This window comes from Dendropsophus ebraccatus, chromosome 6, assembly GCF_027789765.1.
Source record: "Dendropsophus ebraccatus isolate aDenEbr1 chromosome 6, aDenEbr1.pat, whole genome shotgun sequence".
NCBI classification, from domain to species: Eukaryota; Metazoa; Chordata; class Amphibia; order Anura; family Hylidae; genus Dendropsophus; species Dendropsophus ebraccatus.
Genome location: NC_091459.1, coordinates 52,491,291 through 52,513,525, shown reverse-complemented (window position 1 = coordinate 52,513,525; position 22,235 = coordinate 52,491,291). Strand labels below are relative to the sequence as shown.

The 22,235-nt window shown below is 41.3% G+C and overlaps 1 protein-coding gene across 1 annotated transcript in view; it reads left to right on the top strand.

The window, feature by feature from the left end:
- Positions 1-22,235, top strand: part of SLC2A12 (solute carrier family 2 member 12) — a 30,774-nt gene that overhangs the window by 4,633 nt on the left and 3,906 nt on the right. The window contains exons 2-4 of the mRNA XM_069974977.1: positions 13,218-14,534; positions 19,453-19,575; positions 21,807-21,939. Coding sequence (XP_069831078.1) covers positions 13,218-14,534; positions 19,453-19,575; positions 21,807-21,939 — 1,573 coding nt within the window. The remainder of the gene's footprint in view (positions 1-13,217; positions 14,535-19,452; positions 19,576-21,806; positions 21,940-22,235) is intronic.

Genomic DNA, 22,235 nt, shown 5'->3' with positions numbered 1-22,235 from the left:
CCTGTAAGCGCTCACTCCCAGCCCAGGAAAAAAGGACCGAGCCACCAGGATCCCCGCGCCGTTGCCGACCAGGAAATGGTACATTAACTTTCAGCTAAAAAAAAACCCTTACTCCTTTTTTAGATTTACTTTAAGAATTGGTCTGTAACATCTGGATCAGCCTAGCAGCTTTTCCAACATGTTTCAAGCACTCTAGGTGCTCTTTCTCATGGAATGAGTTCTCAGAGTTTGAAACATTGGAAAAGCTGCTGGGCTGATCAAGATGTTATGGACTAATTTTTAAAATGAATTTAATAAAGTACTAAGAATTTTATATCTTATAGGACTCGCTGGACATATTGGATTAATGTGATGCAGTTGGATGAAGTAAATCGCATTACAATAATTCATTCAATCCAGCTGAGAAAAAAATAAGTATTTTGAGTTAATAATTTTGAAAAAGGTGGAATGATGCATTAAAGAGAAAATTATATACTGGGACAACAAATTCTTTAGCTTTCTTAGGGAATGCTAGATTATCATGTTTCTACTTACTGGCTCTCAATAAAGGCCAATCCTGGAAGATGTTAGAGTTCTGATGTAATCTCTTCAGGGAGTTTGTAGAAGCTTTATACTAGGAGGCTAAACAGAACCGTAATATGGAACAGAACAAATAACTGGGCATATACACATGGGGGAAGGGGGGTCTGTAATTGATCCAAAAGTCCTCAGCTAAAAAACTTTAATACTTAGGTGGTTATCGAGAAGGCCAAAGGGTCACCTTTGTAAATTCTGGATCTGCCACCAATTTCATTTATCTAGAGTTCACTAAATCTATGAGTATTCTGTTGGCTTCCCTTCTTAATCCTATGTGGGTGGTGGCTGATTTGACCCCAAGCAGTACGTGGGGCATTGGAAGGGCTAAGGTCCTGAGGAAAGTTCATTAGTTGCTGCTCAAGCCAGATTCTTTAATTAGAAAATTTCATGAGTCTCATCCAGACAAGCCCAGGGTCCAATGGCCCCTCCTAAAAGATGGGGGTACTGTCATAGACCTACCCATCTACGCTCCAGCAGCAGCCACCTCTACTCTGTTGCAGCAACGCTGCTGATGTTGCAGCCGAACAGCCAGTGAGAAGCTCCAGCATCACAGCAAAAAGATTGAGGGAGATTTAAACAGGTATCGTTCTACTTTAAGCATCTACCATTTTGTCATTGAAGTGCTTTCCCCTCTGGGGCAGATCTTTCAGATAGGTAGGGACCAGTGGCTATGTCCTAGTCAACTCTACCCCCCCCCCCCCCCCCCCGGGAACTTAACAGCATTTATTAAGGCCTTATCATGTTTCAGTGGTTGAGCTTTTACACTCCCCCTCTGACGGAAAACAGCATGGAGATCAGCAGGTGAAATGAGGAGATCTTGAGGGTAAGCAAGACCCTCTCAATGTTACTATTCAAGGACAAGGCAATTTTTAATGAGGGTCATGGATATTTTATATATTGAAACCTAAAAAAAGGTGGATTAGCATTAATTACTGTTTATGTGCTCACAAATTGCACAATTAAAACAAGGGCCATAACTAGTTTGTCCTCCCCCTGTAAGTAACCACCCTCCCAGTATGTACAACCCCCTGGCAAAAATTATGGAATCACCAGCCTCGGAGGATGTTCATTCAGTTGTTTAATGTTGTTGAAAAGAAGCAGATCAGAGATATGACACAAAACTAAAGTCATGTCCAATGGGAACTTTCTGGCTTTAAGAAACACTAACAGAAATCATGAAATAAAAATGTGGTAGCCAGTAACGTTTAATTGTTTAGACCAAGGGAAAAAAATATGGAATCTCTCAAATCTGAGGAAAACATTATGGAATTATGAAAAACAAACAAACAAAAAAACACTTTAAGGGTGCCTTCACACCTAGCGACTCGCAGCCAATCTCTTCTGCCCGGCCAATCAGTGTGTTGCCCTGCCGCAGCCACTGATTGGCCGGGCGGGAGAGCAGTACGCCGGGACCCGTGGAGCAAGGAGAGGTAATGTATACAGCAGAGTGAGAGCGGGAGCCGGGCAGGAGCTGAAGAGGTTAAGGGGCCGGCAGAATTACATACACGCAGCGGTCGTTCAGACCGCTGCGTGTACGTAGTGAAAGTGATCTGCAAGGACCTGACAGACTCGCAGCGTAATTTACTCTGCGAGTCGCTAGGTGTGAAGGCACCCTTAAGGAGTAGTGCAGCGCTAAGAAATTATTTACAAAATAACACACATTACAAAAGTTATACAACTTTGGGCTGGGTTAACACTACGTATATTTCAGTCAGTATTGTGGTCCTCATATTGCAACCAAAATCAGGAGTGGATTAAAAACACAGAAAGGATCTGTTCACACAATGTTGAAATTGCGTGGATGGCCGCCATTTAATGGCAAATATTTGCTGTTATTTTAAAACAACGGCTGTTATATTGAAATAATGGCCGTTATTTACTGTTATATCGCGGCCATCCACTCAATTTCAACATTGTGGGGTAGATTTATCAAAGGATGTAAAATTTAGACTGGTGCAAACTGCCCACAGCAACCAATCACAGCTCCTCTTTTCTTTCACCAGAGATAGAGGCTGAGCTGTGATTGGTTGCTGTGTCCAGTTTACACCAGTCTAAATTTTACACCCTTTGATAAATCTCCCCTTGTGTGAACAGATCCTTTCTGTGTTTTTAATCCACTCCTGGTTTTGGTTGCAATATGAGGACCACAATACTGACTGAAATATACGTAGTGTGAACCCAGCCTTGTAATGTATGTTATGTATGTGAATGGCCCCCTTCCCCTGTTCCCCGCCCCCCGCCCGTATACCCGGAAGTGTAGTGCAGTATACATACCTGATACGTGTCGACCGACCCCATCAAAGATGTCATCTTCGGGAGGCCGGCCGACCCGCTCCTGCCGTCCCTCATGCCGGACCCCCTCTGCCGCGTCATAACTGTGCTCAGCCGCGATTGGCTGAGCACAGTTATGCTCAGCCAATCGCAGCTGAGGTCGTGGCCGCGTCCAGGGATGGCAGCTTGTGGCCCCCGGCCTCTGGCACTGTGTTCAGGGATAGAGGGGGTCCCTCAGGTAGGCGGGCGGAGGGCAAGTGCTGCGCAGGTAGCGGTATGGCGCTGGTGAGGTGGGGGACCCTCGGATGCCTCAAGGAAAGCAGTCCGGCGCAGGGGGCGGGGCGCCGTATCGGCACAGCACGCCGCTGCGCTCCCTTGAGGTGCCTGAGGGTTTCATACCCCCTTCCGCCGTACCGCTACCCGCATGTCGCTAGGGGGGTACTTCTCGAGTTGGGGGGCAAGTGGCAAAGGGCCCCCCTCGCTGGCGGGCTGGGTCGTAGCCGCGACTGCTATAGCTACGCCACTGTCCCCTAGTATTCCCCCTCCAGGAGATAGTGTCCCCATGGAAGGCTTCTTTTACAGTATCCACCCCCAAGAGATAGAGTCCACCATGGTAGCCCTCTCCCTTCGGGAGGAAAAACACCCCCTATGTAGGCATTCCTACCAGAGGAAAAAAATCCATACTCACTCATGCACTGTATGACTAAGGGAGGGCAGGAGTGGCCCCTTGTGCGTCCTGCAAGACTGATTGGGAGTGCAGGGAGCTAATGGCTCCTTGCTCTGTCATCACAGCACTACTTTTAACTGCAAGTGCTCGGCTGGAATGCCTGCACTTAACAGATATTTGCAGAACTCAGGAGGCCCATTTGGTCACCAGGTGCTGCAAATAATGACGGCTCAGAGGGCCTATTGTGTTGCAGGAGCAAGTCAGGCCCTGTAGCAGCTGCTGTGGCTGCTAAAGAAGTAGTTATGCCCCTGACTAAAACTATGACTAATTTATTTAGTACTTAATTTTACCATAATATCGTTTTGGCTTTATCACACAGAAAGTCAGCAACAGATATCAGTAATAGCTCCTGAAAGAATTTTATCAGTATGTCATTCAGGTTCTCACGGTGGCAGCAGTTTTACTGTCAGATATTTTGGATTTTTTTTTTTTTTTTTTGCCCTTTACACTTTTCAACTCTTTAAACATAAGAAACATTATGCAAGTATATTGTAAGATTTAGCTCTGTAAACATGGCCAAATTGCCAAGGACGTTTATTATCTGGAGGCATACGTGCTAATAACGTCCATCTACTGAGTATTGAAAAATCAGCGGCATGAAAAAACAAGGGGACTAATGACTTCAAATCAATCAAAGGAAACCTGCTGACATATTGTGAGACAGTAAGATCAGCTAAACTGAGGCTTCGTGCATAAATGATTTAACACAGAGACATACTGAATATTTTGTACCATATAGCCCTAAACCTAAGTATGTACTTAGTATCTGAGTCTAAAGTTCTATTTATATATCCTAAGCAAAAACAGCATTGTTATCCTCTATTGTCTGGTGTTATAGTTAAGCTCCACTTACTGGGTTGGGCAGCACCACCAGAATTACCAACAATAATAGACCCTTTGGCTCCCACCTTGATGGGAGGTTCGAAAATAGGGGGCACGAAAATGTTGTAGGAGAGTATGGTAAGGTGAGAATAGCATGTTTTGTTTATTATGTTGTATGTAAGGACAGCAATATATAAAACATTTTAGAGGGCTGGAGAACCCCTTTAAGGTAGGTTAGGTTCACTATATGAAACAAATACATGTCAGCCATCAGTCTATAGCCTGATGTATATGGTGGGTTTACCTTTGTACGGACTAAACAAATACCAGGCATACTGAATTTATTACCTGATAGGCTTTTTTTTTATTCTTTAAATCGGCGCGGTTATTAAAAGCAACATTGCATAGTTATACACAGCCATCAATATCTGACATATTTGTAATTCAGACATAAAACCTTTTTCAGCTCTCTTACAACACTACTCACACTGGGCGGGGGCACATTGATACAAATACAGACACACGCAAAAGACAAAAAATGCAACAGCTCACTGCTAATGGCAAGACAAAAACCCAATACAGATATGAGAATCGCTAAAAGCAGCCCCCCAACTGCTAAAAAATCTTCATAAAAATAACGAGGATCTTAACATACCATATGTAAATAGTGTGTAGCATCTCACCTCTTACCTCTTACCACCTTACCTCTCCTGGGCTAATAATAAGCCTGTACTAATACTAATACTGTCTAAAATACCTCCCAGGTTGAGATAGGTGGAGTGCACCCACCAAGTAGAGGCAGCCACTGGTACACACTATTTGCAAATGGTATGCCAAGAGCCTCATTATTTTTATGGAGGCTCTTCTTTGGCAGTTGGGGGGCTGCTTTTAGTGATTTTTATATCTGTATTGTGTTTATGTCTTGCCATTAGCAGTGAGCTGTTGCATTTTATGTGTGTCTATATTTGTAATTGACTTCATTAAAAAAAAAATGTTGTTTTCTTTGTATAATGATGTGTGGCACCAGGTGGTCAGGCAGGCTAATATAGTCTGCAGGCTGGGTTGTATACTGAAGAATCAAAATGGTACCCAGGGATCCGATAGAGGAGTAATATTATACAAGTAGATGGTTAGGGCAGGAGGCAAAGGTTCAGGTCAACAATTGGTGTCGGCAACAGGATAGACGGAACAATACAAAAAACAGGCACAGGTTAGCTTGCACAGGAGAGCAGTATCAGGATAAACAGTGCACTTTCCCTTTAAAAAAAACAATATAATTTTCACCAAAGGAGACAAAGTGATGTCACTCACCAAATCCTTTTGTTGGATGCTTTATTAAGGCTCAAGGGCAGGGCTAACAACAAACATTATGATGTGTACCCCCAAGGGGAGCCATTTGGCTATACGAATAGGGAAAAAAATTATTGCTCTTTGAAAGTTGTAATGAAAAAAAAAACTATATGAAAAATATGGCTCACATAGATGAGGAAGGGACACCAAGACAAGGAGAAAAAACAGCTTTGGCCACTTTGACCTCTTTGAAGTTTTTCCAACCTGCACACAAAAAAGAGCTTAAGAAGCATAAGTACTCATACGCTGGTCTTAAATAAAGTTTTGCCCCCATTTACCCTTCCTGATATACTAAGAGGCGCATGCCTCTTAGTAAAGCCAGCGACACCTGTGCTTGTGGCGGAGCTGCACAGAAATCTGGTAGATGTAAGATTTCTGCATGGTTTATGCCTGGTGTAACCAATGATAAATTAGGTTTGCGCAGGAGGAGAACACATTTCCTCCCCGCCTTGTCGCCCCCTACCCTGCCTTACTGCCCTCATCAAGTGAGGGGGGCTTACAGCTCTGCCATAGATCAGGAGAAAAAGGCTAAAATCCTTTTCATAGAGTACACCAGGTGCACATTTCAATAAATGCGCCACAACATTTATTACGTTTTGTTTGCCATTGTTTATTGAGCACCAACATATACCACAGTGCTGTACAGAACATGTCATATTTCACAGCAATCCTTGTTTCCTGTAGGACTCACAAACTAACTTCTCTATCTCAGACACACACATTAGAGCTAGTTTTGTACGAAGAGAATTTTTGGTAACTTATCAGTATGATTTCAAGTGTGAGAGGAAACCACAGAAAGATACTGAAACTTCATATAAATGCTACAGGGACTGGATCCATGAGATGGGTTGTTCAGGGACTCGTCTCTCTCCGACTGCTACATAGAAAACCTGCAACCCCATTCAAAACAAAGGAGCCGAGTCGCTGATCTAGAGAGCCAAGAGGAAAGACCTGCAATCTCATTCTGAGGATAGGTGAAAAGTAGTAATAAATCAGAAAACTCCCTTTAAGCCCAACATAAAAATTTTTAATTTTTAGCAAACAAAAGGAACATATAATTATTTGAAAATATTTATTTAACAAAAATTGTATTATTTATTATTATTTATTATTATTTTTTATTATTTATTATTATTTAACAACTGATATAATTATTGTAAAGCAAAAGCTTGACTCTTTTATTTAGCTTCGTTGAAATAATAGTCGAAATTGATAAAACACCCTCTAGACACTAGCCCAGACTACTAAGTGATTTCATATCCGCCATGTTGGCACAGTAAACTAGTCAATGTAGCTGCATTCTACTGACTAGTATTGATAGATTAGCTACAGTAGTTAATGGCAGAAGGATGTTGTTTAAAACATAAACCACATAGCCCCTGAACTAGTTTCACTCAAACAAGAGCATCATCAGGGGGAGGGATTATGACATTGCGGCTTCGCATTTGCTCCTTCTTATATGCTCTGTCTTTGATTAAATAAGGTCAGCAATTCAATTAACCAATGTGCAAATGCTATATTAATGTGCCAAGTAATACATCAATAAGCCAATGCCATGTCAGATGCCAGGTCTTAGATGTCCTATGTCTTATACTTTTATAGGTAGGTGGCTCTGTATGACGAAAGATGTAAACAAACGATCCTATTGGACAGAACGCCATATCCTGTGCCGCCCGTGTCAATTCCTACCTATGGTTAGCCATTCAGCAAACTCTTCCAGGTTTGTCCGTGTCCAATCAACCAAGCCCCATAGAAAAACATTAACATGTAGAACGTATCATAGGAAGCGTATGACGGGAAATTACATGTGCATGCCCAAAAGAATTAGTTGCCACTACACATGTCTGTAGATACAATTGCAATTCGCGTGTCATGAGCCTTAGACTCACAACACAGTCATTGGCACAACGCATGGCCAGTGGAGAAATGCCCATCTAATGCAGAATGGCACTGATAACAGAGGTAGTATCCCGCTAAGGACATATGCGATGTCACCAAAGTCAGGTACAGTGTTTGCTAATTCAATGACATCCGCCCTATACTTTCTTGTCACAAACAAGAGCAAAAATTATGACTTGAATAGAAATAGCCAAATAGCAACCAGTATCGTACCCGCCTAATATAGAATATGACTAAATGACACAGATAACACATGTAAATATCCCACTACAAGTATATATGATATATCTGTCACCAGAGCTTGGTAAAGATTATGTTAGTACATAAAAATGCACCTTATGCTATATATACAGGCGCTAAATAGCACTCGATGAGGAGGTAAGTATCCCATTAAGGACCTAGACCATATGTATTATAACTAGGATTTAGAACACTACATGACTTACATAATTACAAACAGAAGCAAAATTACTTATATTGTCCTGGAAGGCATATTAAGCATGTGAGTATCACGGCACTATGAAAACAGTGCATAACATCTATGCCTGGAATCCAAAGCACAGATAAACATGTTTGATGGAGAAGAATGACCTCTGTAAATTCAGCAAAATCGCTGCCAGGACCCACACATAAAACTCTGTGTTCTAAGAGCTGATCCCCACACTTCCATTACTAGTGGTATTATAACATGTGGGATCCACTACTTTGGCCTCGAGATACAAAATACCTTTGTGCATAACCACAGCACCAACATCAAAAATCCTGTAAGGAAATATAAATATTAAAATGTGGCCTCCAGCCCAAATAACAAATGTATAAGGAGCAAACGTAGAGAATACCAAAGATAATATTCAACAAAAACAATACTCAGTGTAGATATGACAAAAAGGCCATAAATAAAAAGTCTTCATTTAAGCCCTGCGGGCTTATGTTTGATAGCCTGTGAATCTACCTTGCCTCTTCATGCAGTAAAAGGTTATCCAGGTTGCCTTTTCTAGGTCCCAGTTTGGGTTGAGTGATGTCTCAAAGAGTAAGAGCTTTACACGTCCCGTCATGGAAAGCACGTATGTGTCTCCAGATGGGTGTATCCTCGGTCATTCAGATGTTTGGAAATCCTTTTTCTCGGCAGTTCCTCCATCGTTTTGCCCACATAGATCTCTGGGCAGTCACACTTAGCTGCATAGACTACTCCCCTTGATCTACATTTAATAAACTGTATTGGGTAAGTCTTCAAAGACACTGGATCAATAAATTCTTTGGTGGTGGGTAAGTTTTTACAAAATTGTCATCTACCATATGGGTGAGAACCTACTACCCCAGATCGTAGCCATGTCTCCCTGCACTGCCTGCACTAAAATGTCACAGAGATTTCTACCTGTCCTATAGGTGAGGCTGGGAGGCCAGCCACTCCTCTCAGATCATTATCACCTAATAAGATTTTTAAATGTCTTCATAAAATGCCGTCATAGATTGGGCATTTGCATCATAGGTGCCAATGCATCTGATTTTTTTTCTCTGAGGTTTGTTGAGATGCACTGGAATCCTCTGAAAGGATTTTACGGTTCGAATGTATGGCTCTATTGAAGGCTTTTTTGAGGGCTTGTGGTGGTAGCCAGACAGATTTTGACCAAACTTTCCTATGGGTAACCCACTCCTCAGTGGCTCAGGTTGTTAGTTGAGTAGTTTTCCTGTACATATCTATCTGTATTGTGAGGTTTTCATCAATGAGAATTGTTAAAGTGTCACTGTCATTTGTAAAGACTTTTGACATGTCATAGAGACATGTCAAAACCCGTTCATACCCGGGAGAATTTGTGAGAGAATCTACTTCCATGGGAATGGCCATCCACCTAGTGGGAGAGCTAGTCATTCGGGTGACCCCTTAGAAATCCTAGCAGCTTGCAGTGGAGTTTTTAGCTATCTGCGCTTACCTAGCCACTGACTAAATCCTGGGATGTACTTCAGGATGAGTAGACTCGCCGCCCAGCTTGGATAAGGTTGTCCCAAGTTTCTCTACCACAGCCTCACCCCGAAGTGCACTAGCCATAAATGGCTAAGATGTCAGGTGTGCTGAATAGGATAAGGTGATGCATGCAAATTTTGATTTAATGTAACAACCCACAGATGGGTCCTGGTCACCAGGCCAGGCCCTGGAAGAATCTCCTCGGTAGGTTCTCTCACTTGTAGTCTCTCTGAGGTACCTAGCTCAGGGATTGGTGCACAGCAAATCATTATATAGAGGCTACAACATGAGAGAATACATGAGGCAATACAGTTTTACAGTTAACCGTATAACAGTTTCTCCTTCAGCTGCGCTATATCAGTTATACAATACAGTGACATCTGGTCTTGTAAGTGCAAATCACATTGTTTAGCTCAGAGCACAGAAACACACAGTACCGACCAGGGGCGGATTAACTTTACCATAGGCCCCGGGCTGTTCACCAAGCCTGGGCCCCCACAACCCACTGTAACTATGGCAGCACTAGCCTGGTGTTCATAGTACAGGATTGATAATATCATGATCTCTGAATTGTGCTTGTGGATTGATAATATCATGATCCCAAAATTGCTGTAGAAAAGCAGCGATTTATTGCAAATCATGGCATAACTGTAGCCAGGAGACAACACACCACTTAAAGTATCAGTCTTTTTGGGTGGCCATGGGCCCCCCAGAAGCTCAGGGCCCCGAGATACCGCCCGAAACGGACCTATTATAATCCGCTACTGGTACCGACCTACACATGCTGCTGCAGAGAGCGGTGGACACCCGCTCTGGGACACTGCATTTTGATGCCAGTGTGTTGGAACTCAGTCAGTACTGTAAATAAAATCAGACTTAACATGACCAGTATATGTATTAAATCTGTTGGGAGGGGGATTTACCCTATTCACACATCCACAATCCTGTCCACAATTGCGGATCTGCAACTGCTTACAGAACTGTATTTCAATGGTTCCATTCACACATCTGTAGGTGTCTACAGGGCCATGATCCATGATCCTCCCCCACTTGAAAAAAGCACAGGTCCTAGTGCAGACCACAATTGCTGCATAGACACACCAATAAAACTCTATGGGATCCCAATTCTGTGTCTTCAGGTCCCGTCTTCTCCGACTGTCAATTATTCTGAGAAGAGGATGCTGGATCACAGCTGCAGCGCACGAAGTATACACTGCTGTTGGATGTGGAAACTTACAGCATGGATACATCAACTGGTGTCAGTAAGTTATTTAGATTTGTAATTTACTTCTATTTAAAAATCTCAAGTCTTCCCATACTTAAAACCTACTATATATCATGCAGAAAATGTTTTTTTATTTACATTCAGACACACAGCTCTCTGCTGACATCTCTGGCCGAGACAGGAACTATCCTGAGCAGGAGAGGTTTTCTATGGGGATTTGCTACTGCTCTGGACAGTTCCTGTCTCGGACAGAGATGTCAGCAGAGCACTGTGTAAATAAAACAACATTTCTTGCAGGACATACAGCGCCTGATAAGTATGGGAAGACTTGAGATTTTTAAATAGAAGTAAATTACAAATCTATATTACTTTCGGACACCAGTTGACTTGAAAGAAAAAGATTTTTGCTGGAAAACCCCTTTAAGGGTCCGTTCACACTATGGAATTAGTGTGGAATTTCCACCTGTACCATTGATTCAATAGGATGTCTCACCCAAAGAATTGACATGAGCGAGCGGTGGGCTCCTCTCCCTTTCTGGGCCTCTGTGCAGCCGAACTGTCTGCACATGCGGTATGTCCACCACTGATACAGCCATAGGCCATGTTTTCTAGGACAAACCCAAGTGTGCTTAAGGCTCGCTCGTCTCTACTCTTTAGTCTATAACAATCCTGTTCAACTTTCAAGCAATTTTATATTACCCAAAGTGAACAAAAACTGAGAAAAGTCATAGTAGTAGTTGATTGCAACCACAATATTTCTGTTCCTTATGCAAGATCTGTAACCATGAAGCTTTCTGCGCCACTGTTATGTGAGAAAATAAAGAGCATAGTTTTTCCCGCTTCACCAAATTGGTCTGAAATTGTGCTCTCCAAAGGAGAATACTTGGCCACCATATTATATGTTTTTTTTTTGTGAGAACCAAAACAAAGTGTTAACAGTGAACAAAATGCAAATGTGATGCAGCTGTGGGTCCATTCAAGTATAACTATTGCATGAGTGGTGAGTGCCGCTGTACTCATGTTCTGCAGTAGTTTTACTTTTATACATTGCATAAAGGTATTTTTTTGCCATAAAATTGTGGCGCAATGAGAAATGTTACTTCTCCTTTCCCAAGCAGTCTCTGAGGGTATGCGAGGTTTCATTCACTAACAGCAAGAAGACATCTGGAAAACAGTAAGGAACTGAAATACAAAATTAATTGTAAAGTGATGTCCATGCCTGTCCAGACCTCAGTGCAGTCATCTGCCTGTAAATTACATCCAAGATAGCGCTTTTGGCCGTGATTCAGTGTGAATGTTTTCTACCAGTCGGAACTTTGTCATATTCTAGTACTTGCTTGCGGTTCCACCACACCTGTCTGGTTTCTTCTGCTAGCTCTAGCTAGGCTGTAGATGTAGAGTAGTGATGGACAGTTATTTGCCTACTCCACTTATCGCCCTTCCCTGTCAGACTGTGTACTGTGTGCTCTGGATGTCAGAGGGCTGGTCCAATCACACCCTGGACCGGAACTCTGGCAACTCATTAGAAGTCCACTTTTGCCCTGGGATCTTGCTTGCAATAGTCTTTTATAGCTAGAGCTGTTGTTTTGTATTGGATTGCTTGGAATTCTGACCTCTTTGCCTGTCCTGTTTGCCTGTTCTTGCCTCTGTTTTTGCCTGCTGTTTTTGTACTGTTCTGCTATCTCCAGCCTGACCTGTATATGCCTGACCATTTATTCCTTATTATGTTTGTCTGTCTTTTTTTTTTTATATATATATATATATATATATATTTTTTTATTAGCACTCCGGCAATACAGTGGAAACCGTCTTGGCGTTGCAGCGCCCATTTTTCAATTTTATCGTAGAAATATCATGAGTAAGAAATAGCAAAACAGATTCAAATATCCAGAGCAGGATCAATGTATACATTGGTTGAACAGGTGAAAACATCATAAAGAAAATTCACTGAGCTAAAGATTATCAGGCACATATCAGATAACTAAAACTAGATATAGTCGTAAAGGCCGAAAAGACCTTGAATAACCTTGAAATATGAGGGCAGCTCCAGACATGTCCAGCAGGTCAGAGACCGGGTTACCAGCAATAACAGTGCATGTTTGTCTGTCTTGTCTCATTCTGTGTTTCACTTACCCAGTGTGGGACTGTCGCCCAGTTGTCGCCAACCGCACAGGGTCAAGCTGGCAAGTAGGCAGAGACAGTCTTGGGGGGGTCTGTCTCTTTATTCCATCCACGTTTGAGGTTCTCTTGTAGATATACTGTGCAATGAGAATACAGCTGTAAAATTCCACCTCCTGACATACTAGTTATTGATATAATTATACATTTTATGTTATTATTGCAAAGTTTTGCATAAGTTTATAATGTTTTTTCTTTTTTTTTAGGATGTGGATTTTTTATCATTTTGTCATCAGTAATAGCGGCCATAAGCGGACTACTTGTGGGCTATGAACTGGGAATTATTTCAGGAGCTCTTCTTCAGCTACACACCCTATTACAACTTACATGTCAACAGCAGGAAATAGTAGTGAGCGCACTACTGATCGGAGCACTTTTTGCCTCACTTGTTGGAGGATTTCTAATAGACTACTATGGAAGGAGAATTGCAATCATGGTTACCTCTTGTTTACTTGTTCTTGCCAATCTGTTATTGATCGCCTTTGCTTCTTATGAAAGTCTCATTGCAGGTCGCATTCTTATTGGTATTTCTATATCTTTATCCGCTATTGCCACCTGTGTCTACATTGCAGAGATTGCACCTCAGCATAAGAGAGGAATGCTGGTGTCTCTAAATGAACTGATGATTGTGGTCGGCATTCTACTGGCCTACATTTCCAACTATGTCTTTGCAACAGTTGCCAATGGCTGGCAGTATATGTTCGGACTCATTATTCCTTTAGCTGCTTTACAAGCCATTGCTATGTATTTTCTTCCACCAAGTCCTCGTTTTCTGATCATGAAGGGAAATGATGAGGCTGCGGGTGAAGTTCTCCAAAGATTAAGGGCAACTTCAAAAACCAATGAAGAACTCACAGCCATCAGGTCTTCTATTAAAGCTGAATACCAATATGCCTTTTGGGACTTATTTTGTTCAAGGGACAACATGAGAGTTCGTCTGTTAATAGGTTTAGCACTAAGTTTCTTTGTGCAAATTACTGGCCAACCCAATATCTTGTTTTACGCCTCTACGGTGTTAAAGTCCGTTGGCTATGAAAGCGATGAAGCCGCTAGCCTTGCCTCTACAGGAATTGGGATTGTTAAAGTGGTCAGCACGATCCCTGCAACATTCTTTGTAGATCGGGTAGGAAGCAAAACTTTTCTCTGTATTGGGTCAGCTGTCATGGCCGTATCGTTGGTCACAATGGGAATAATAAGTCTCAACATGGATGTTAATTTTAATAGTATTTGTAAAATCAATTCTCAACTCAATCAGTCATTGGAGGACTCCTACCTTTATAAACCAGTGACAGTATCCAAAAGTAATGAATCCCTATGGAAAGAGTTCCAGCAGTTATCACCTTTGCTGAATGTTTCCAGAAAGGAGATAAATCTGGGATATTCGACTACTTTGATGGCTCCGAGCTCTTCTAAAGTAACACAGATGACTCAAGAAGAAGAAGATGTTCCAATATTTATGAAATGGTTGTACTTGGCCAGCCTTCTCTCTTATGTAGCAGCATTTTCCATAGGCTTAGGACCAAGTAAGTGTTTTTCTCTACTTTAGTCAGTATTATAATTGCAAATAACTATGCTGCTTTATCCTATTTAACATTTCTTTGTTCAGTGATATTTCACTTAGGTATCCAAAGTAACCCCTATCACTGTAGTGACCCATGCAATAGTTCTAAAAGGAAGTCTCAGTAGTATAATATGTGATTACCTGGTGCAACACCCCATTCACGCAACACTAAGTGGTCTTTAGATACTAAATAACCTAAAGTACCTATCAGTTGATGTGTATATCCTGCAGAAGGTGGTGTATTCTTTCCAGTCTGATGCAGTGTTCTCTGCTGCCACCTCTGTCCATGTCAGGTACTGGACAGAGCAGGAGAGCATTTCTTGCAAATTATATTTTTATTAAAGAAAGAATTTTTTAACAACTTGTATAAAGTAATTATTAGTCGCTTATAAAAGTATAAATGTAACAAGTTGTGTTATAAACATAAGATATAAGGTAAAGGAAGGAAAGGGGTTAAATAGGTTAAGTAAAGGAGGGTATGTGCAGTTGTTTCCAAAAGTATCAAAAACAATTATAGAAGAGTACACCCTCTAAAATATTTTCTTAATCAAATCATCTTCAAATTACACTCCTACTCCTTATTCTATATTGGCGTCGTCGGGGTACCTCCACATATAATGTGCTATAGCTGAGGACAGCAATATAAAAGGAAAATCACCAAGATCGGCTCCAAATCTGACTAATATAAAAACGCAAAATATCAGATCAAGTCAGTAAAGTTAACGAATAAAGTATAATATGCAATCTAACTGTGTATAAAATATTATCCATACAATTGCTAGTTATCTAAATACAAAAACCACCATTTTTTATTATGTTGAAGTGATCCTGGGGCACCAATGCAGGTTTAAAACAGCTGCACACCGGAAAATGTTTAAAAAAACTAAAAGAAAAAGAAAGGGAAAGGATTAAACAGAAAAGGTTAAAAGGGAGAAAAAGAAACAAAAAAAAGCGTACAAGGTACGCCAAGGGGACTAAGTGTGACAAAATCACTAAGTCTTGACTAGTCAAGACATACTATTGGGTACATGGGTTGGCGCGCCGTAGGAATTTCAGATTGAAAGTATCGATTTGGCTTACCATATTATATATAAAAACTATTCTTACAGGGGGGAGTATTTCTATGAAACCCTGGAGAATCAAATGTATATCTGCATATTTATAAAAAAGATAGAGGGATAGAAGGTGTTAGGAGTTACGATTACAACAATTGTGTTGGCAAATAAACCATCTTAATTATTTTGTTAAGTCTAAATAGATTATATGTTGTAATATAGTCTTATACCAATCTCTGATCTATACAAAGCAAAATAGCTTCCTCTTAAAATGAAAATAAAGCATAATATAAACAGAATTATCTGCAGCCAGTGATGAGCGAATAGGAGAGCATTTCTATGGGGATTTACTACTGCTCTGAATATGGGCAGAGGTGGCAGGGTGTGGACTGTATAAATGTAAAAAAAAGTGCAGCAAAATGCTTATAACGTTATCCAATCATTTACATTGATTCTTTGACAAGTAAATGGATTCCTGACAAATAAACCATTATATCTTTCCATACTTTGTGCTTAAAAAAAAAAAAGACTTTATCAGAGATTTGTAACAGCAGATAATTCTAAGGGTTACCAAGAAATAGAAATAGGTATGTTCCAAATGTATACATGCATTTCAGCTACAGAACCTCTCCTTAAAAAAAAAGAAACATAAAAATGTAGGCATACCACTTTTTAGGCCCAACAAGTATATCAACGAGAATGGGCTCATGCAAAGCCAAATGCTGAAGTAGTAGTAAATATTGTGGCACTGAAGATTGCTCCACAATGCTGGGAAATGATAAAAGTGCTGCATGGTCCAGGTTTCCATAAGACTGTTGGTGAGCCTGAATAAGAGATCAAGAGGCCCCGAGGAGTAATCCTGGGAGTCGGTAGGCCCAAGGGTTGTTGATGAGAGAAGCCAGCAAATGGTGCTCAATTTTGGAAGTTACTGCTAGGTCAATGTATGGTCTATGAAACCACCTTTGGCAAGTTACAAAGTGAGACCAGTGGTAGTAGGTGACCAAAGGCCTACAGAAACGCATGTTAATCCAAGACCTGGTAAAGTTTAGAGAAACATTATCGAGCCCAATAGCTCTTGGAAGCCATGTGTAATAAAACATTGCCTCCTCCTATGTAACTAAAGTTCAGGTGTTGCCCTGTATACTGCAAGCTGAAGTTAAAGTGAGCCTGGCGGGAATTATTTGCATACACAATTAGGGGCCCTATTATACAGGACAATTATTGTGCAAAAGTTATATCATTCAAATTTAACCAATAATCTTTCCGTAGTAATGGTAGTAACATTCATGATTATGATCATAACTAACGACTGTCGTTCTGTGTGTTATGGTGAACGATTTCAGGTCATTCCCAAATGCGCTCGTTTGCGATTGTTTATTGTTAATCGTCGAAAACAAAAAATCACTTTGATAGGACCCTAAGCTCATGGCAGGACAGGGCATTAAAACATGATTCCAGGCATACCTTTGTTTTAGTCTTTTCATTGTGCCAAGCTCCAAGGTTTTATATTAATTGGCACAATACGTGCACAAGCCCAGGAGGCATTCTCCTGACTGCAAAAGCCCATGTAAGTACAGTCCAGGCAGTGTTTTGGAGAGGCTAGGTAGGCATACTTAGCTAGGCTCTTGTGGCTAGGAGAACATCCCCTGGGTTCTTGAGAATAATTTGCATCTCAGGAAAATGAAAAAGACAAAAAACAAAACAAAAACAAAGTCATGACAGGAATCATGTTTAAATACCCTAACTTGCTACATGTTTAGTTGTATATGCAAATAACAGAAAGGTCTGTTTTAAACTGTGAGAAATTATTGCATTGGAGTATTTTATGGTTCCCAGCCCTGGTTAGGAACTGCTCAGAAAATGATCATGGTACTATTGGAGAAAATAAATGGGAACAAATGGCAAGAGAGGAACATTAATTATTTTGCAATATTGCTGTTACAAAATTAAATATTAGAGAGGCACTGTCACAATTTTTTGTAATGAAATCAACAGGGGATGTGATTGATCGCAAACAGTTTTGCAATATACTCTTTTTATTTTTTAAGTTTTCAATGCTTAAAGGGAACCAATCACACAAAAATTGGCCATAAAGCTAAGGAAAGCTTCCTAAACATCCCCCTGTACCCTCCGTCCTCTGTACATACAGCCCGCAAATTTAGTTTAACAGTCTCTCGCGCTCTATGCAAATGACCATCTAAGTAGTCACGGTGGGCGGGTGGCTGGTCATGAAGTCACGGTGGGCGGGTGGCTTCTTCAAGTAGTCACTGTCCTAGGCCGGCTCCGGCGCTGTAATCACGCCCCTCTGGGCGTGTGTGGAAAGCGCCACATGGTGACGTAATTAGGGGGGGCCGGCATTGCACGTTGGCCACACCGCCGTCTTTACTAATGCGCAGTGCAGCCGGAGAAGACGCTGCTGTACTGCGCCTGCGCGGCGTAGTACAACAGCAGCTTCACCCACTGTACTGCGCATGCGCAGCCTAGTAAAGACGTCGGCCAGGCCGACGTGCAATGCTGGCCCCCCTAATGACGTCACCATGCGGCGCTTTCCACACACGCCCAGAGGGGCATGATAACAACCCCGGAGCCGGCCCAGGACAGTGACTATTCGAAGAAGCCACCCGCCCACCGTGACTACATGACCAGCCACCCGCCCACTGTGACTACTTAGATGGTAATTTGCATAGAGCGCGAGAGACTGTTAAACTAAATTTGTGGGCTGTATGTACAGGGGACGGAGGGTACAGGGGGATATTTAAGAAGCGTGCTGGCTGATCTGGTAGCACGTTTCCTTAGCTTTATGGCCAATTTTAGTGTGATTGGTTCCCTTTAAATCTATGTTTTACATATGGCCACTAGGTGTCTCCCTTCACTATACATGTGTACAGCTGCTTCATGTCCATGTTCAGTAGTAGAGAATGCTGGGGGTGCTCGCATTGCATGGTCAACTCTCCTGTCACACAGCACCAAAACCTCTGTAACCACACAGTGACATTATACTGACTGAATTGTTAGATTACAAAAACCGTTGTCTCCTGGTAAGCTGCATAGCTGATAATATAATTAGTAAAAGTTAATAATATAATTAGCCATGGGCGGATTAACTTTACCATAGGCCCCGGGCTGTTCACCAAGTCTGGACCCCCCAATCCCATTGTAACTATGGCAACATTAGCGTGGTGTTCATTGTACAGAATAGATAATGTCATGATGCCCTGATTTGAGCAGAAGTGCTGTAAAAAAGCAGTGATTTTTTGAAAATCATGGCAGAATTGTAGCCAGGAGACAATACACTACTGAAAGTATAAGCCTTTTTGGATGGCCATGGGCCCCCCAGGAGCTCAGGGCCCCGGGCTACTGCCCAAAACGGGCCTATTATGATCCGCTACTGTAATTAGCCTAAGATAATTGCCCTCAGTTGATATACAACCTACATAATGAAGTTGTCTTTTTTATGTGAGCCCACAAAGGACTGGAATTTCCTGTGTTTTTTTCTGAACAGAGAAAAGACCAGATATTGGCATTGAGGGAACATGGACCACAGTTTGGCCATATGTATAATGATGATTTAAACATAATTTTTTATATATATATAAATCACAACCCCTGTTCATTTCTTTAAAAAAATTGAGACATGTACTCTTTTTTTACTGTATAAATAAAATAAAAAAAAGGGCAAGGTACAAATACAATATGTTATGTCTACCGCTGGCTTCCAATGGAGTCTCCAGATTTATTGATGTCTATTTTATGTTTTGTTTTTTTTCTTTCTCACAAATTTCATGATTAGTCAATGAGTGAACATTCAAGCATTTCTTGTTCCAGTGGCTTGGCTAGTGCAGAGTGAAATCTTTCCTGCTGGGATAAAAGGTCGGGCCTTCGCAATAACAAGTAGCATGAACTGGGGCATGAATCTTCTCATTTCGTTGACGTTTCTTACCTTGACTGGTGAGGACGACCTTTACAATTTTTTATGCTTGCTTCATTAAACTATCACATAAGATATTGCACTCCGTTCCTTTAACAACTACAGTAGTATTAAAAAGAAATAGCAGTACAACATCATTAACCTAATAAATCAATGTGATATTTCTACAAATCATTTACTTGTAGGTGTAGTAAAATAATAGAAAAAACTGACCCAACAATAATGACATTCTGACTTTTTGAATGAGAATAGCTGCAAAAAGTTGAAGTGGAGCTCCAGCGATCCCATTAAAAATAAAACGTACAAAAAGCATATAGGTGCACACTCATCGATCCCCCACCAATTGGTTGACACCTTTTCCACTTGTCTACACTGCTCCTAGCCCCAGATTTAAACTTTTACAAATGATCCCAGTTTTACATCATGGCCTGGGAAACTACACAGTATCTATCTATTCATCTACATAAATATAGATAGATATAGATAAATTAGAGAGAGATGAAACAACAGTGTCTCCTTTCCTCTATACTACTCAGGAGAGGCTGTTGTTTATAGATGAGGTGTTACAGCTTGCCTGGTAACAGAAGAGACAGAAATCATGTGACCTCTGTCTCAGAATGGAGGTGGGGGACAGAGAAGTGGAGACAGAGTGGAGGAGGCAGTGAGGATTTTCAGCAGCTTCAGAATATGCTGCAGACAAACAGACCAATTTATGTAATAGAAACCTAATAAACACAAGCTTAGATTATAGGTGAGGACTGAACAGGATTAAATCTTTTTAACCAGAGTTCCCTTTTAAACTGGTAAAGTCAGTTTAGCACTTATTTAAAAGGAACTCTGTCAGCTGCAATTCAAAGGGTTATCCAGCGCTACAAAAACATGGCCACTTTTCCCCCTCTCTTGTCTCCAGTTCAGGTGTGGTTTGCAATTAAGCTCCATTTACTTCAATGGAACTGAGTCCCAAACCCCACCCAATCTGGAGACAAGAGAGGGGAAAAAGTGGCCATGTTTTTGTAGCGCTGGATTACCCCTTTAACGTTCCAAACAGCTGACACTGTTAAATGCTGTTAGGACAAGATGACACATAATAACTTTCATACCTGTATACCGGTCTTACCTGAGTCCCAGCCCCCATTCCCCACACTGGATATACGGAGAGGCACATACTGTACACACTTTTTTTATTGTATAATTCTAATGGTCGTTGCTTAATAATGCTTTCACATCTGTTAGAATGAAAGGTTGGTGCTACCATCTAGTACACACCCAAAGGCATACAGTGTTATCTGTGCTAACAAGACCAAACAACAGAATCTGCTGGTAGAATGCAAATTGTATAACCCTGAAAAAATACTGATAACAGTCTATGCATTTACATGTGGCAGTTATTGGCAAGATACCTGCAATGACAACATCAGTATTGGCAACGTCATTGTGCGTCAGGTGGCTGTCATCTATAGCACAGGGAGCTCGGGAGGAGGAAGACTACTTCTCCTAGAAAGTGCAGATGATGTAACGGTGCAAAAATGGCCTTAGTGTACACATTGTATTACACTGTATGCTTATACAGTAAGACATGCTGCAGACTTCCAGGTATATGACAGATTCCTCTCAATGTGTAGTTATATGAGAAGGCAAAAACGTCATACGATTGGGGTCAATATTGGCCAATATCACAACATATCTCTTTATTATACCATCATACATATAAACAGGGGCGTAACTACCACTACAGCAGCCATAGCGGCTGCTATGGGGCCCGCCGCATCAGGGGGCCCCATGGCCTGCTCCTGCAATACACTGGGCCCCCTGAGCCGTCATCATTTGCAATACCGGGTGGCCCTGCTGGTCTCTTGGGTTTTGCAAATGTCCCTTTAACTGCAAGCACTCCTGACCAGAGCTAGCAGTTATGTAGTTATGACTTCACTTGACCGTTTAGTGGTCAGTCGGGGGGGGGGGCCCAATAAAAAGTTTGCTATGGGGCCCAGCCATTTCTAGCTACGCCCCTGCATATAAACATATGTATGTAGAGAGGTATAGTAAGCCACTGCCAGATTCCTGCCAGAACAAAAGAATTAAACAGATAAAATTCAACTTTTTCTAATGATTAAAGGGGTTATCCAGCGGTAAAAAAATTCTTTCAAATCAAGTAGGTGGGTTACATAGAAATAAGATTTCTTTCTAATGTTAACTATAGACACAATTCCAGATCTGGCAGTACACTCATTTTTTTTATTTTTTCTGTAAACAGACACTCTTGGCCTTCCATGGATGATTTTTAGTTATGCCGCAATGAGCGTGGTGTCTCTGCTGTTTGTTGTAATGTTTGTGCCGAATACCAAGGGAAGACCACTGGAGGAGATTTCAATGGAATTAGCAAACAGGTAAATTTGTTTGTCCTCCATTTAGTAAGGATATGATCTTTGCAGTGACTCTGCTATACAGTACAGTGATCTCTCAACTTACAATGGCCTCAGGATACAATATTTTCAACAAACCACCGTTTGTTGTCTGGACCACCGTTACTTGAGACCAGACTCAACATACAATGCTATGGACAGTCAGGATGATTAATCAAGCAACAAAACTGGCCATTTTACTGGTAAATCCCCAGTATTACTGAAATGCCTGCACTGGTTGGCTCCAAGTATTTCCTTTATGACTTGTTCTTTGTTTATAG